The sequence below is a fragment of the Hirundo rustica genome, chromosome 2 (assembly GCF_015227805.2).
Source record: "Hirundo rustica isolate bHirRus1 chromosome 2, bHirRus1.pri.v3, whole genome shotgun sequence".
In the NCBI taxonomy this organism is placed as follows: Eukaryota; Metazoa; Chordata; class Aves; order Passeriformes; family Hirundinidae; genus Hirundo; species Hirundo rustica.
The window spans coordinates 94,352,771-94,369,847 of NC_053451.1; the positions used below are offsets into that span (position 1 = coordinate 94,352,771).

Genomic DNA, 17,077 nt, shown 5'->3' on the forward strand with positions numbered 1-17,077 from the left:
CAGAGTCAATATCTACTGACTAGATCCTCATTACAAAACTTTTGTCCTGATGTGCAGTTTTGCAGTTATCTGGTCTAATTGCCCACTAAAACTCTGTGATGCTGCAGGGTTCTGTGGGTGTAACTTAGGAGTCTGGGACAGCAAGCTCTGGGGTACAGCAGTAGCTGCATTTTGTAGTTAACCCTTTAAGCTTCTTCAAATCATTCTGCTCTTCAATTTATTTTGTATTTGATGGGGGTCTCAGACCAAGACAGACATTAAAATAGTTCTGTGATATGTCAGTTCCCACACAAGAATTTAATCCTTAATGCACTTAATAACAATTCTCTATATACATTTTCTCTATAGCAGTATTCACAAGACGTGACCTGGGTGTATATAATTATTATTAGGGAACCGTAGTAATATGGTATGTGGTAGTCTTCTTGAATCACTTTCTAGTCTTTCTAGCCAAGAGCAAAAAGTGGTTTGGGAAGTTGGTAACTGGTTTTTAAAAAATCTCACACCTCATGGTAGTTAGTTGTTTGCTTCCTTTCTCTCAACTTTATCTTCTTTATTTCAGATTTTAGACCTATGCTTTCAGAGAAAGGTCATAAACTAGATTAGCCACTGAAACATCTGGCCATATGATGTTGGCCTTCAGAAGAGCAGATCTGGATTTTCTCAAAGTTTGGATTTCATTAAGGAAGGGTAAAAAGCCGAATTTTATACAAACTTCTCAAAACCACTTTCAGCAGAAGCAATAGCAAAGCTTGTAACAGTATATGCCTGGAAGGAGATAGGACAGTAAGAAGCAGAATGAAAGTGGGGTTTTCAAAGAGGAAACCTGAAGTAGCTGCTAAAGGAGTGATAGTGGAGTACTTTATGACACAGGGCAGTTTCTAACCTGCTGGAGAGCATATTTAGTTTAGCCACAAAAGAAGTTTAATATCACAGTAGGAGCAAAAACAGTTGGGAAACCGTATTTAAGAGATGTTGAAGAGGATTTACATTTCTTTTCCTTTCAAGTAACTACAACACCTGAGAAAGGGCTATGGAATAGTTAATTGAACCATCGATAACATAGCAAAGGAAGTTCAATTTAATAAGAAAAATAGTGACTAGCTTTCAGTAATAGATAAAGTGTTCTCTTATATATTCTTGAACAGCAAAAGAAATGCAAAATCAAGGTAAAGCCAAGGGAAAAGAAACTTTGACTCCTGTCTGGAAAATCATGTTTATATCTCTTAGAATATTTAAGAGTGATTAGAATGGCAAAACGTACCCATAAATTTTGTAGCTCTTAAAGAAAGCATGTGATAGCTTCCTCCTAAGTTCAGCTGGAACATTTTTAAATGTATTGATATGCCAACAAAAATAATTCTCACCAAGGCTTGTGTCAGAGTTCAGTGTGCACAGTGTACTGAGCTGAGTGAGTGAGCACAGTCGCTAGCATCAAATGGGGAGTTCTCTTACTCTTTTCTCACTGACGGTAAACAGATGCAGCAAAAGCATTTCATGGCTAGTTAGCAGAATACTTAAAGCCTTGAGTGGGTTGGTAACCCTTAATTTTGTTAGGTTTGCTCGAATGCCAAGCAAAGACTGAAAGACGATGCAGAACTAAAAGAAATGGTTTGAAGTGGTGGTGATGGGGGGGACGGACTCTAGTACAGGGGAGCAGTCTAAAATGATCTCTGGCTCCGATGTCAGTAGTTAGGTGAAATAAAGGGGGGAATACCAAAGGCTGTATAGCGAGCAATGAACAGAGAAGCCAGTGCTGCCTCCATCTGTATTGCAGCACTTTTAATGGGATAGCAAGTTAAGGATGTAATCGCAACACCTCAACTCAAAATTAATTTCTGTCTCAAAGTGTGGAAACAGAGGCTGGAAATCCAGCAAGGACACATTCAGCCCCATGAAATTCCTATAAAAGGATCTCTGTAGGAAGTTCTAGGTATCAAATGCAGTAAATTCAGTGTCAAGGCTGGAGAACTGAATGACACTGTTTCGCTCACCAAAAAGAGGGAAAAGATAGCGTTTGTGAAACTGTACAGGGTATAAGCTTTAAATAGCAAAACTGCCTTTGCCCGCCGTGTGTCTCTGGGCACCATCAGCTTTCAGGGCTGTGCCGTGGGGCTGGCCGTGTCCCGGGAGCCTGGCTGTGTCACTTCCCCGCGGGGTCCTCTGGGTGGCACTCGGACATCACGGAGCTCGTGTATTCTGACCGGCCGGCCTCTTCACTGTCCTTTTTTTTTTTTTTTTTTTTTTTTTTTTTTTTCCCCCACTTCAGAAAAACCTGAAAGCCACCTGCTGAGCAATACACCAACTTCTGGTTGACACTTACTGACGTGGATACTGACATCCTCTACAATGTCAAAATAAGACGGATACTTGTTTTCATTGTTGCTAATAATTATTTGTTAACTTTATTGACTCAGGCTGAATAACCTCGGAGGTATTACAAAAATACATATTGTCCTGTCTGTTTTACAATAGATCTGGTTGAGTCAAGAGAAAATAAAGTGAAGAAGCACAGATTCACGCTTTTGAGGCACAATATTGTCTACCTTGTGATATTTACATGATTAAAATTCAGAAGCCAGAATATTTCCACTATTTTGTGGAAAGATATTTTACTCCCGTGGAGCTTTCAAAATGTTTAAAACTTTAGAAATGCCATTTCCAACCTGATCCAAAAAAGCAGCTAGACTAGCACTGTCTCAAATAGTACTGTCAGTCGCATACCCTCAAGATACGAGTACCTCATTATGAGAACTTTATTGCAGTTCTGTACTGTCTAGGACCAGCTGCCCATGTTTTTACTATTTATGGAAGAGATTATTTTCTGTAAATATGTCCATGACAAACCTTTGGCAAGAGAATAAAACTTGCATGTAACGTCACATTTCATTCCCGGTCTAGGATCTGAACAAAAATAAATTAAAAAACCCAGAGAATTTTAAGACCCTTTTCCCCCCTGCTGTTTCATCTTTAAATGTGAGTCTTTAAACAATGCCAAATGCAAACAAATGCTAAATAATTTTCATTAATGAAGTCGGAAGGGTGTGGAGCATTTTTACCCCTTATATTCTTGGACCTTCAACACTGGAAGTGATTTAATACAATGTGTAATAAAACAAAGGAAGAGTTACTCAGACCTAATGTGTTCAACAGATGATTAGAAGGGGTGGGAAATATAGCACCCTTTTGATTCAACCTGTATGCAGGTGATAGAATTTCCTTTTCTTTTTACAGTGCAAACACATTTGTCCTTCAAACATCCTCTTCCCATACGGTTCTTTGAGGTTCTTCTGTTCCCCTGAGTGATTCTAGCTGATGAGAAGAGGCTCCTTGACCCATGTGCGATAAAAGATTTAAAAAGTAAAATAAAATTGGAGAACCTCATGCGTAGCTTTATAAAAAGGTTTGTGTGACTTTCTTCTGAAACATCTTAAGCTGTGTTGTTGTGTTGGGCTTTTTTCCCCCCCCTTTTCTTCAAATCAAGAAAAGTAAAGACAATGAGCCACATACCTTGTGCAGGCAATCTTCCACAGCTGAAGATAAAGTTTAGTTGCTGTCAGTTGTCTTCTTCTCTCTTACTTTCTGTTTCTTTACTTCATATACCATGCCCTCAATCATACTATGAATAAATATGTACCACCTCAGCATCCCAGCTACTTCTGAATCTGTAACATTTAGCTACACTGGAATGCAATATCACATAAAGCGTACATGAACCAAAGACATGCAAATATAAGGAAATATTGAGAGCTTAAGGTAAAAGTGTACATGGCTCAAGAAGTCCTAAAATGTGAACTTTGGTCAGCTGCATTGAAAAAACTGACTAGTGCATTTGGAAAAGGAGGAATAACTATGGGTCAAGGAAGAAGAGGAATTACTCAAAGACTTCTAAATTATGTGGGGAGGGGCTCTTATAGTTGGTTTAACTGAAATTGTATGATGTTGATAGGAAACCAATTGCTTGGCATCAGATAAATTATAGGCATGCTTGGCTTTTGAATGTTAATTTTACTTCACTCATTTCACTTCTTATTCAGCCTCTGAATTTCTTTGAGACACACTGTATATCCACACACTTGAGCACCACCTAAGCACATAGATACTGATATGTAGGGAAAAGGATAATCAAAGATTGTTATTTCTATTTTTATCCTCCTGGGAAGCACTTAGCAGCTTCCTGAGGAATGTTCTGTGCAGGCATGAGGTGCCACAGAAATATGCTTTTGGTCTAAGCATTCTTTAGTATTTAGGAAGCAGAGGCCCAAGCTCAGTCCCTGAACCTTAAACCTGAAAAGCCCCAAAATTAAATGTTTATGTCAATGAAGTCACTATTGGAGGTTTGGCTCATCTTGTATCAAGCTGCAGAGGTTCCTCAGTGTTGCAAATTCACGACCCTTGAGAAAGGATACTTCCATAGCCGGCAGAGCAATCCCATGAGGGAGTGAAAAACTTAGAGTGAGATTTGGTGATCGGGGTGCCTGTCCCGTGCTATATGAACCTGTATGGCACTGGCTTGTGCACCGTAAGTCGGTGCTTCCCGGTGTCCCCCCCTCAAAACGCAGCCCGAGAGCTCATTTGACTGCGGCACTGAAGGAGTCCCACGCGTGAAAGTCACTGGGGAGGGAGCAAAGGGACAGGGAGATGCAGAGTGAACCCATGGCCAAGGGGTCATGAGTAAGAGAGTGCTGTTCCCCGGCAGCTGCTGGGTGCCCCTTTGTTGTCCTGCATGTCTGACTGTAGAGGTAGAGCAGCCCTGGCAGTGCGTGAAGTTGTTCAGGGCTCGGCCAGCCTGACTGTGGAGCTGTGCAGGCCATGTGAAACTGCCGTGGCTGCTCCTTCTGCCAGTCACGCCAGAAACGCTGCACTCACGTTTCCATGGGACTGCGTTCTTTCAGATGCTTCCTGGCGATGCAAGAACCCAGAATGCTGACTCTCCCCCCTCTCTCTGCCTTAGCCTTTCTTCTATTCCACATACTGTCAGGAACTCAGCCCCAAAACTCCTGGGTGAGCCAAGATCTTGACAGGGCTCCTACACAGATTCTTTGCATGTCTGCAGAGTTATGTTTGTGTAAGTAATCACTTGTTACTTGTGTGGCTCCAGAATTGTATAGCTATGGTGCAGATTGATTCTGCTGAAGAATGTGCAGTGGGAATTTTGCAATGTTAAACATCCTCGGTGCATTTGAGGACGCATGTCCTGTAAGCATATAGCAGTAATTCTGCTTGACTGATATCCACTTCACACTTTCAATAAAATACTGAAAATGGTAAGTGCAGCTGAGGACAAACAGATGACATTTATTGTACATATTTATTTTATTCCTGAAATATATTCAGGGCCAGTGCTCCCTCTGGTGGTTAAAAATACCATTTTAATAAAGACTTGCCTATTCTCTGTGTCTTCTCTAATGTAACTGCATAACACTGAGCCAATTACAATTCTCTGACAGGTTTAAAAGAGTGTGCAGAGAAACGCTCTGACTTGAGAGCGTTACTCAGGTGGCACAGTTCTGTTTCCCACTGTGTGCTGTAATTACTGGTCTAACACCTCAGAGCCAATTCACTTGAATCGCAGTTCCATCAGCTGAAGGAGCAAATACAGAGCCTGCATTTGCCTTTCTGGCTAGAAACCATGTGGTACACCGCAAGGCTGTTGTCCATAGCTGTGGATTTTATGAAGTCACACTGGAGCATCAGGGTGTGGTGACTGTTCTGAATGGCAGGTTTTCCTGTTAACAGTCAGGCTCTTTTACTCTGTTTGGAGACGGCTTTGTCAGTTTTTGTCTTGAAACAGGTGCATTTCTTTGCCAAATATGCCCTTGGTAGAATTTCAGTTTAGTGGAGGTTAATTTTTGGGAACAGAATAGCACATGCATTTGTGAGAGGAATTCTGAGTTAGAGTCACATTAGAGTCAGCAGTGACACTGGTCTGAAGACAGTCCCCTGGCAAGGCCAAGGATTTGTTGGCTCCTGGCTGAGCTTCCCTTGCAGCAAAGGCGCAGCTGAGGAGCTGTTGTGGATGAGCTCCAGCAAACCCCACTGCACTGATGTGAGAAACTGCTCTTGCTGCCATTCCACCCCGTGTCCTTGTGTCCTGCTGTGTCCTCCTCGCATTGGCTTTGGCAGCTGCCTGGCCACCTGGTGAGTTCCTCAGCCCACAGAGGCCAGACCAAGCTCACTCACTAAAGAAAAGGGAGTAAATTCGGTGAGCTGGACTGGTGCAGTGAAGGTTGAGGGAACCATACCAGGTGGTGGAAAGAAGGGTGAGATGGCAGCATCCCCTTAAAAGGAGAAGAGCCACCTTTTCTGGGTAGATCGATTTAGCTGCATTGTCACATCTTTCCCTTAGACCGATTTTTATGCCTTTTCAGCTGAAGGACAGACATGTGTCTGTCCTGCTGTTTCAGCTGCTGGGGGACCTTTGGCAGAGGCAAATGTTAAGAAATGAAGCATCTTTCAAATGGCTTTGGAAAGATGTACACAGAGTTATTCACCATGTGCCTGAGTCTCTGGAGAGCCTGAGAACATCATATTTGTACAGACACAGACACCCTGTGAGCCCACACTTTGGGAAGCAGTTGATTTATATCCATGTTACTAGTCTCTCAAGCCTAAAATCTCCCAGCCCAGCAGTCCCTAGGCAAAGTAATAGGGGAAATAATTTATAATGGGGTGGTGATTATTTCCTCCCCCTCAGCCCTTGATATATTACAGCTGAATATTCTGAGATTACTTACTTTATGTGACTCTCTTTCTTAGCAATCTGCAGTTGCTCCGTGTGCCAAACAGCATTTCATGGCTAATTTGGAAGGGTAGCTGTCAGAAAAAAACATCAGCCCATGCAGTTAAGCTCTTAACAGGTTCACATCTGTTTAGAAGTCCATTCAATTTTAATTTGAATTACCTAAAACAAAGGCATTTCACAAAAGCTGAACTAACACAGACTTACTGCGTATTAAATGGGTATAGTGGTGACTGAGCACTTACTGTCTTTTTACGTAGCGCCTCCACATTTTCAGCAGTTGAGTGGCAGAGTATTCATTTTTGTGAGCTGAGTAATGTGTTCTCCTTTGTGCTTTCTGACAGCTTGCATTGAATCAGCAGAGGTACAGATGACATGGTTACATCTGTTTTAATTTTTGAGTCTCATGAATTGATTTGTAAGAAGCAGGAGCTCTTTCAATATTACTTGCCAAGATTTTGCAGCTGTGAATATTGGAACTTGAACAATACATAAGCCTTGCAGTCAGAGTCTCATGCTCTTCATGCATCACAGCTAGAAATCTCAGCGCTAAACAAAAAATAAGTGGGGTAGCAGTGATGACCTGGTGCTTGCCAATTTATGCAGTGTATGTGTTTAATGAGTTGCAGCATAAGTGTAGTACAAGCACTTACTGTTGGGCTGCTTGGCTGGAATATTGAATGAAGAAAGGAACAGGCAGGCAAGCAGGGGAAGGATGCAGCAGGTCAAGTGTTTCCTTGCAAGGCAGAGCATCTTCAGGACATGCTTATGTCTGTTCTGTACAGCATAGTAAGTGATAGCTTCACCTGATCTTGAAGTTTCAAGTAAGCCACTTGAGGTAGGAAAGCAGCAGTATAACTGTTGTTACCTCAGTGATCTGTGAGGTCTGATCTACTCAGTGACATTAGAATACCCTTCAGACGGATTACCTTAAGGAGGGTAGAGTTTCTGTACTCTCTTGTTCAGTGTAGATACTCTGATAGAATTTTACTATAATTTAATGTAGTATCACTGATGCAAAAAAAAAAAAAAAAAAAGATGGAATTTTGTACTAACTCAGACAGGAATATTGAAGTAAAAGGTTTATTTGTTAGTCCTTACAAGTGCTGGCACCATTAGTTTTCTAAGGCTGTTGTACAAAGAGGAAGACTGATACCTGGACTAAAGAAAGGAACTGGAACCCAGGAGGTCTCTTATTGGGTCTTGGTGGAATAGGTTGTCCTAAATTCTCTGAGTGTCCACGGGTGGCATGGAGGAGTTAAATCCCACTAATTGTGTAGCCTAAAACTGCAGAAATTTGGACTTCTTACACAGTACTTAGTTTGGACTATTTACCCTGAACTAACTTTGCAGTAAAATCAAATGTGAAGGCAGAGCAGAGGGAGAACTGTTTGCAGTGTGTAAGTCCATATTTCCCTGTTAGAATAAGCAGCCAAGGTGGCAGGTCGCATTCAGAGAGGGACCTGGCAGTTCTCACAATCCAGTCTCCTTTATGTTGCCTTCCTTCCCTCTTGCAAAAAGATGAGCTCAGTTCCAGTAAGACAAATCACGAGTCTGAGGGCTTTGGGGTGGTACAGACCTCCACATGCTCAGGAGTTATATTTTCCAGGCCTTGGAACACCCAGTACCTCTAGTGGGTGTCCAGAAGTTCTGGACAAATAACCAGTTGTTTTTCTTCTTGGCCTAACAGTTTAGGTCGGGAAAATAAAAATGTTTCCAGGGAAACCTGAATCTATCTTCGCTTAAAGTGACGTGTTATGGTCTCAACTCTGATCCTCCAGCTGTTTTACCCCTCAGACAGGGCAGCCTGGAAGGTTGAAGAGAATTACCTATAGTTGCCTTAGAAGTTGCAAGTTTTCATGTATTTTAAGCCTTTTGGTGACCTCCTTGGCCAGCAGACGCAGTCATTCCCATAGTAAGTGATTTACAGGCAAGTTGAGGCCCTTTTACAGTTCCAGAATAGTCTAAGGGAGCCTTAGGCCAAGTGGAAATCTGTTCTGTAAACCTCAGTTTTAAATTTCCTTAAGAATGGAGGAAAGCCTATTTTTCTGTATTGCAGGGTGCAGTGGTTCAAAGGGTGGTGAAATCCTCAGGGGCAGAACTTCTGAGTGCAGGAAGTATCAGCCATGTTACACATGGCCAGTGTGAGTCACATGTGTTACACATGAGGCATATTTCTCTGTGGGTGTCAAAATAACCTTTTTTCCTTCTCATTTGCACATGTGCATTCCTGCAGCAATGGAAGTACCTACAACCCTCCTTCCTTTGCCTGTCTTGCAGCAGGTCACGAGAGCAAGTGCTCATGGTTCAGTGTGAAGTTCTGGTCTGAATGACATAACAATTGATTTTGTAGAAATACGCTTGTGACAGCAGGGCAAATTAGCCAGTCAAGGTATAGGTTTATGTAATTTCTTTAACTTTACAGATATATTTCAGATTGCTAATTATTTCAACATTCATTCAGGGACCTGCATTGTGATGTGTTCTTCCTTAAAATATTTTTCAAAACAATTTGAGTTACTTTAGAACTTGGACTATGTACCTCTACAGCTGACCTAGAAACATATTTCTACAGCTGTTCTGATGTTTGCTTTGTTTTCTGGTCTAATACACTGCTTCGGATTTGGCTCAAACCAAATAAAGAATTCTCAAACCGTGATAAAGAATATTGGGAATTAAATAGAGATCATGCCATTTCAGCACCTCAAGGAAAAACTGAGTGTTTGCCTCAGAAAGTACTCTTCTACTGAAAAAAAAATTTTTTTTTGTGGGAAGACAGAGAGGAGAAGCAGCAGGATATTTTTTTCTGTTAGGAATTTTTAATAAATGAATGTTATTGTGATTTTACTTTCTTGTGCTTTTATCGTCTCAGAATTTTCTCCCTTCCTCCTTGGCCCTGATCTTTGTACGCATCAATAGTGTCCCTTCCCCCTCGTCTCTTCATTTTAACAAAATCCTGGAAAAGGAACTAAAAAACAACATCAACCCAGTAACTCCACAAATCTTCAAATTCCTCTCATCTTCTGACACTATAGCACCATGTCTGTTGGTTATGACTTAGTTTCCTCTGTCTGCATGTCATAACTTTTCCTTTGCAAGATGCCTGTTGTACTTCCTGGACAAATGAGCTCTCCAAGACTCAGATGTTCTCATGTGTGCTCAGTCCTCAGCTGACCTCTAAGTAGCCAGCATATTTCTGGGAATCTTTGTCCTGAGCAAACAGGAGAAAAGTTTATTGTTAATCAACATCCTGAAATCAAACACTAAGTTGGTTGTTAATTACAAATTGCAATTTCATCTCTCACAGTTTTGCTGAAAATCTCTGTCTCTGCAGTGGCCCTTTGTGTGTTTTGAACATTGTTAATTTTATTTTCCTTTTGCTATCATTTGAAAATTGCCATGTTTTGAGTTTCTAAAGCAGGTGCTATGTTTTTAGCTGTTTTCCAAACTTGTAAAACTTCTTTTCACAGTTTCACACTAACCTTTTATCAATCCAGTATTCCCACAGTTTTTGACAGTATGAAGTGTTTCTGCTTGTTTCACATCAGACCTTGAAAGGACAACTCTGGTTACTTCCTGCATGGAAACCAGTGGCTTTTGATTTGTTTGATATGCTGTTTCCAGGAATTGACGTGCATAAGTTTTTCCTCCTCTCCCTCTGTGCAGATTTTGCATCATTTATTCAGATAGTGTTCCTCTTGGTTCCACTGGGAGTCCAAATATAGTCGAATGTATGATAGCTGCAATATTGATTTAGAGTGTGGATAGGTTTTCTGCCTCTAGATTTATCTGATTTAAATACATTTGGAGTTGTCGGGAGAGGGGTAGCACAGGTGTCCCATACAGCATTAAGGTAGAATCACAAAGATGATACATACAAATACAATTTTGTGTTCAGCTTCTTGGGAAGATCCTGTGTCTCGAAGCACCCTGTCTCTAAACCCCCCTGGAATTCAAATCAAAGTGACAAACCTGGTCTCCAAAACCTGCTGTTGTGAGTTGTGTATAAGAAGAGTGGTATTTACCATTCATACACTAGTTGACCAAACAGTGATATATTTGTGGTTTTCAGAAATTTAGCTGCTGATTTGGGGTGTTAGATTTTCTACTGGGATTTAGCAGCACCTCTGGAGGAATGCAGGTAGGTTTTATTAGAGGGAAAATGACCTTCCTGTTACCAGAAGAATAAATCTGCTACAAAAAGTGCTATCTAGGGGGGGCGGGGCGGGGGGGAACCACAAAAAAAAGGTTTAGCTAATATTTAAAGAGTGCTTTTCTGTCATGCCACACTCAGCCCCTGACAATCTATTATTGAACCACAAACATTTCTTTATTTATAATAATCCTTCTTTCAAGTACCAACATGAGCTCTTTGCTGTCAGATGTAGCTTTTTAGCACTTAATAGGTTCCTTGAGCACAGAAATGGGATATGTGAGTTACTTGAAGAAGAAGTTTCAGTTGTGTAGTTGCTAATTGGTTTTTTTCTTCCACAGGGAGAAAGGGGCTTGCCGGGACTACAGGGTGTGATTGGGTTTCCTGGAATGCAAGGACCTGAAGGTCCCCCTGGGCCACCAGGGCTTAAGGTAAGAAGTCAAACTTAGGTATGCAAAGCAATCAGATTTCCCTAAATTGTTGTCCCAAGAAAAGATAAAACTTTCTCTTTTACTTTTCAGGGTGATACTGGAGAACCAGGACTGCCAGGAACAAAGGGAACAAGAGTGAGTTCTGTCTTACTTTCTTGCAATTCTGATGTGTTTGGATATGGCTGCCTTCAAGTGCAAGAGGAAGTCTCTGAGTTAATGAATTAATCCCCTTGAACTGCACAATAATTTCAAAATTCTCACTTTAACCTTTGAAGTTCTTGCTGCATTGGGCAGCCAGTACCTTCATTAATTTGCATTGTTACCTGATACTTATCACTGTGTCAACAACACTGAGTTTAATATGCCCCTGATATCTTTCTGACATACCAAAAGGCTTTTTTACAGTTTCAGAATGAACCAACCAAATTTCCTCCTACAAAATTCTCCTTTATATTTGCTATCTGCCCTTGCAGCACTCCAGCAGAGAAGCTGACACAGTCATGAGCACATATGTGCTAAAAAGATACACGGCGAATGAAAGCCAGGGACAAAGATTTCTTAACTTTGCTAGAAGAGGCTCTGAATATCTGTGATCTTCCTGTTGTCATTTCTATTAAATGGGGTACTTAAACAGCACTTATTTTAGCATATTATATTGGCTAGGAATCCCTGTTGGGATTTTGTGAGGTACCAAGTTCTTTCTGAAAATTTTCACATTTCCTAATGTCATGATGAAAGAGGATTCAAATGACTTGGCCAGTAGTGATGCATACATTTTCAGCTATATTTTCTTGCTCACCGATTCTCAAAATGCCATCTCAGTTTTGTTCTCCATTTGCCTGCAGCTGCTGCAGCAAATAGAATTTACAGAAGTAGCTGCGGTTTATGAGGTGTTACAGAGAGGGTATTCTGCTAGATCAAGAAATGCATATTTTAATCCATGATGTTTGTGTTGACCTTGGATATCATGAGTGTTAGTATAAATTGGCACCTCCTGACAAATGTATTTGTTTGCTGCATAGTAAGTAAAATGTATTTTGGCAATTTTAAAGTTTTGAAATAAGCAAATACACTATCTGAGCTCAGGATTCCCATGCATCTTTTCTGCTTCATAATACATATTTTAGAAATTGCTGCATGGATAAGCAAGAGATAGGATGTAAACGATGTGCCAACTTAAATGCCTGATTCATTACACTGAATAGCTGTTCAAGGAAAAAGAATAATCTCAGCCTGGTAGGATTTTTGATAATAAGAATGAATTGATACACTGATGAGTAGGAAAGACAGAGAAGCATCTTTATGGTGTGTCAGCATTATCTCCTGCTATGAAGACATGCCTACAGTAAATTTCATTTTGAGAGCGATGTTTGTGAGAAGGGAAGACCTGTGCATTCCCTTTTACCTCTACATGAGGCTCTGATCTTGTTCCTATTGCTTAAAAAGTTAAAGAAATAGAAAAGGTTGCTTTCAATTATTCATTGCTAAGGTGACATATTTGAGAGGTTTTGAAGATTAGAACTATTTTGTCAAGGAAGTTTAAATCCTACTGATTTTTACTATCAGCATTGGAGATTCAAATTGAGCTGCAGCTTGTCCTTGCTGTTTTGTGGATTTGTCATTTCAGGTTGTGTTTTTCTCAATTGCAGGGCCCCCCAGGAGTATCAGGCTTTCCAGGAAACCCAGGCCTTCCTGTACGTATGAAGTGTATATGTTTTACAAGGAACGTCAAACTTTTCGTGGTGACATCTGACCTGTATTATTCCTCGTATTGCTAATTTCTTTACTTTCTCTTCATGCAGGGCATTCCTGGACAAGATGGCCCTCCTGGTCCACCTGGCATTCCAGGATGTAATGGCACAAAGGTGACATTTACATATGTTTATAACAGCATCTCTGGATTGAAATAAAAACACCCCTCAAGCATATGTTCCCTAAACAAAACCAATTTCTCTTTTCCCCTTAGGGTGAAAGAGGTCCAGTAGGTCCCCCAGGTTTACCAGGATTGACTGGAAGTATAGTAAGTAGATTCTTTCCTGCTTGATTCACTTATTTTAAGGCTGACTTTTGAAATTCAAATGTAACTATAAGAAATTATATTGAGTTTAAGATGTAATATATAAAACACTGAGGATCAATAAGAACAATTATGTTTGTTTTTTTCACAGGGACCTCCAGGACCTCCTGGAATGAAGGTACATTTTACTCTAAGTGTATTTCTATCCTGCTTCTAACAATAAGAATTTGTGTCATCTCTACAGCCTTTAAGACTTTAAAGCAGCAGTCTTTACTTAAGGGCTGAAAAGCTGTATTGCCTTTTTCATTTGGTACTCTGTTTTGCAACCCCACTAAATAAAGACAGATCTCCCCACTTAATAACAATTGAACATATGTCTTGTTCCATGCAGGTCTTAAAAGGGCAAGGATTGTATGGATTACAACAGAAAAGAACTAGTACATATCATTAATAAAGTATAAACACTAGGGTAGCCACCCAATTGTGTATAAAGGTTTAGACAGGTTTTATGATTCAAACATTTGGTTTTATATTGGCATTTGATTTATCTAAAATGTTTCACATGGACAATGTTTGTGGAAGAAGGTCCTGTACCCCACAGTATGAGAATCACCCAATGCATACTAGACAGTTTTCTTAAAGAAAAAAAATCAGACTAACTAGGTATCTGAGTGCATTTTGTGAAATGGATAATGAAGCATTGCATGACATCCCAGAGCCTTTTTTCTTTAAAATGAATGTAAGGTAAATGTAAGTCTAAAAGTAATCTCAAAACCCAAGTTGTTAAATATCCATTTCTCTTACTCACACATGGAAAGAACTGACTTATTCAAGAAACACTGAAGTACCTAGATGTTTCTTTCGTAGGCATGTATGCATAGGTACAGAACTAAAATAAAATAACAGAAATAAAATCACTTACAATATTGTAACTTCATACAAAAACACAGGAAAAATGGGATTTTTACTCTCAAAAGATGGGACATAAATAAATGGATGTGATCAGAATAGTTTTCTGAAGTAACACTAAGGATGTTCCTTTCCTGAAGAAAAAGAACACCATCAATGGTCTTTATGTCAAAATTAGGTGCAAGCATGAAGTGGGGGAAAGGGATTGTAAGGTTACCAGTTTTCCAATGAGCTAGCTCAGATGCTCCAGTTGTGTGGTGACTCTGTAGCAGTGATAAATTTCATGGAGAAATCATTCTGACTAGCTATTACAATACAGGAAATGAGGTATGAAGATAGTTTTGGTACTGGAATTTCTTCAGGCATCTTGTAGAATACATTTGTCAGTTAAGGTCTTAACTTCTACCATGTCTGTGTTTCAGCTGAACTAAAAGAAATAAGGTTGTTTTTTTAAAGTCAGCTTTCCAAATGATTCCAAAGTGTGCATAGCTACAACTTTCCTCTCCTGGTGCATTTGAATGTATTTGAATTCATGTTAGAGACTTTTTTTTTTCTTTTCTTATTATAGGGAGATCCGGGTGAAGTGATTGGTCTTGTAGCTCCTGGTGTGCTAAAAGGTGAAAAAGGGTTTCCTGGCCAACCTGGACTGCCTGTAAGTCTAAATGATGTTTGAATAGCAGTGAGTTTCAATTAAAATTAGATCAGTATCATGAAATTACCATATAAGTATCACTTTCTTATAATACCATTTGAATTTTCATAGGGTCCACCTGGAGCTTCAGGGTTTCAGGGGCCGATGGGGCCAGAAGGTCCTCAAGGAGAGCCAGTAAGTTTCCTTCCATGGTGATTTTTACTTCACTTATAGATCTTTTTTACAGGAATGTTCTAGAAGGTGTGTAGCAGGTCTTGGTTGGGATTTGGGAAAGATGACATGTGATTCCCGGCTTCATGTTCAGCCTTTTGAACTCTACCATGGCAGAAATTACTGCCGTGGGCAACACAGGTTCAGCAGCAGCTGCTCCTACAGTTCTCTTCTCTTCTTGCACTCTTGGAGGCAATTTTTGTGGGGGAGCAACTGTAACTGTTGGTTCTCTTTTCCTCTCTTCCCCAATTTAATTTATAGAGAATACACTACACACCAAGCATCCAGATCAAGATCCAAATGTTTGCTGAGGTTATTCTTATGGGTAGCAGCACTGAGTGTTACTGTGGAAGCATATTATCATCTATCTGTTATTATAATTATTCGTGAGCTATCTCAGATTCTCTTTGTTATTATTTTTTATTCTAGAGTTCTAAGTTATGCACAGCAAGAGCAAAATGAAATTACTGGGTATAATGCAAAGATCTGCAATTTTGCTGTTTTCATAGAATAAGGCATTATTCCACCTAATGTGCTCTATACATGTGCATGCTAAAAATGCATTGTCTTGTAGGGTCCCCCAGGGCCACCAGGACTTCCAGGCGAGAAGGTAAGATGCTTTAATACAAATATTAAGTCCATTTCTTTATTTATTTTTCATACCAGATCCTCAAAACTCTGGAAACTAATGGCCCTAAAGGTCTGGGATTTTTTATACTTCAGGTTCTATTTCTGTGCCTTAATGAACGTCATAAAGAGAGATTTTTACCACTTTTTTTTTTTTTTTTTTCAAATTTGTCTAGCCCTGTTCTCTCACTTGATCAAATCAGTAGTAATCACAGCATTCTCTGGTCATTAGAATTAATTTTAAAGTGTCAACATTTTCATTAAAGTGTTGGGTAAAAGAGCATGTTGACAATAAAATTATCTGATGAATTTCAATCTGTTTTTTCACAAGTTGCTGTGACACAGGGCTTAAAAAACAGCAGGAGAGTTAGGACATGATTATTTATTTGTTTCACATATGAATTTAAAAGACATATTCTGCCTTTCATATTTTCCCTTAGCACTTGATGAGTACATAATGCCTTCCTATGTTTATATGTATGCATGTATGCACTGCAGAAAAAAAATTACTAAGTGTGTAATTTACATTTTCAGGGCTACATGGGCTTGGGCTTTCAGGGTCCCAAAGGTGAAAAGGTAGGTCTCTTGTAAGCTTCTAGAGAAGAACTGTCAGAAATATTCTTCATGCTTTTTTAAAAATAAAGAAAACTCTTGAAATCAATCAATGGAGAAAATCAATGCTGTAATTTTTGGAAGACTTGAGTAAATCTGTAACTTACACCTAAATGAACAAAAGTCATGAGCAGCTACAGACTTTTTTAATGGTGATGTTATACCTGCCATTAATTTAGATCACCATCCTGTTTTCCAGCTGTGCCTGCAAAGCTACTTTAATTTGCACTAGGCAGATCTGGAAACATTTACTCTGTATATTAGAACTCACCGTGAGATTTTTTTAAAATCAATTAAGTTCTAAGTGATGAGATTTAATGTGCTGTTCAGAATGATTGGAACTGTTGTAGGACTCTAAGGCCTGTCTTTCTTATTTTGGTTTGGTAATGCACACAAGCAGATCTTTCAGTTGTCCCCTTTATTGCACTTTCACACAATCAGGAAGAGGTTTCAGAGCACACAGGGTGGTTTACTTTTGAATTAATCTAAGCCAAAAGATATGCTCCAGGATCCTATTTAATCTCTTAATCAATGTCAGGTAGGAAGTAATCCATGTCAGTTTTAATCTGTTACCTCTCACACTGAGAGGTCTAGGCTTAAAGTGCCTTATTTTGTGTTTCTGCGAGCCAAGAAATTCATGCTTTCAAGGGCTATTCATAATGTGTCTGAGCATTTCTCCAGAAGCTTTCATAAGTGTCATTGACAGAGGGCTTTTGGGGTGTAA

The 17,077-nt window shown here is 39.8% G+C and overlaps 1 protein-coding gene across 1 annotated transcript in view; it reads left to right on the forward strand.

The window, feature by feature from the left end:
• Positions 1-17,077, forward strand: part of COL4A1 (collagen type IV alpha 1 chain) — a 120,452-nt gene that overhangs the window by 55,179 nt on the left and 48,196 nt on the right. The window contains exons 3-12 of the mRNA XM_058419188.1: positions 11,237-11,326; positions 11,417-11,461; positions 12,976-13,020; positions 13,129-13,191; positions 13,293-13,346; positions 13,495-13,521; positions 14,821-14,904; positions 15,016-15,078; positions 15,689-15,724; positions 16,276-16,317. Coding sequence (XP_058275171.1) covers positions 11,237-11,326; positions 11,417-11,461; positions 12,976-13,020; positions 13,129-13,191; positions 13,293-13,346; positions 13,495-13,521; positions 14,821-14,904; positions 15,016-15,078; positions 15,689-15,724; positions 16,276-16,317 — 549 coding nt within the window. The remainder of the gene's footprint in view (positions 1-11,236; positions 11,327-11,416; positions 11,462-12,975; positions 13,021-13,128; positions 13,192-13,292; positions 13,347-13,494; positions 13,522-14,820; positions 14,905-15,015; positions 15,079-15,688; positions 15,725-16,275; positions 16,318-17,077) is intronic.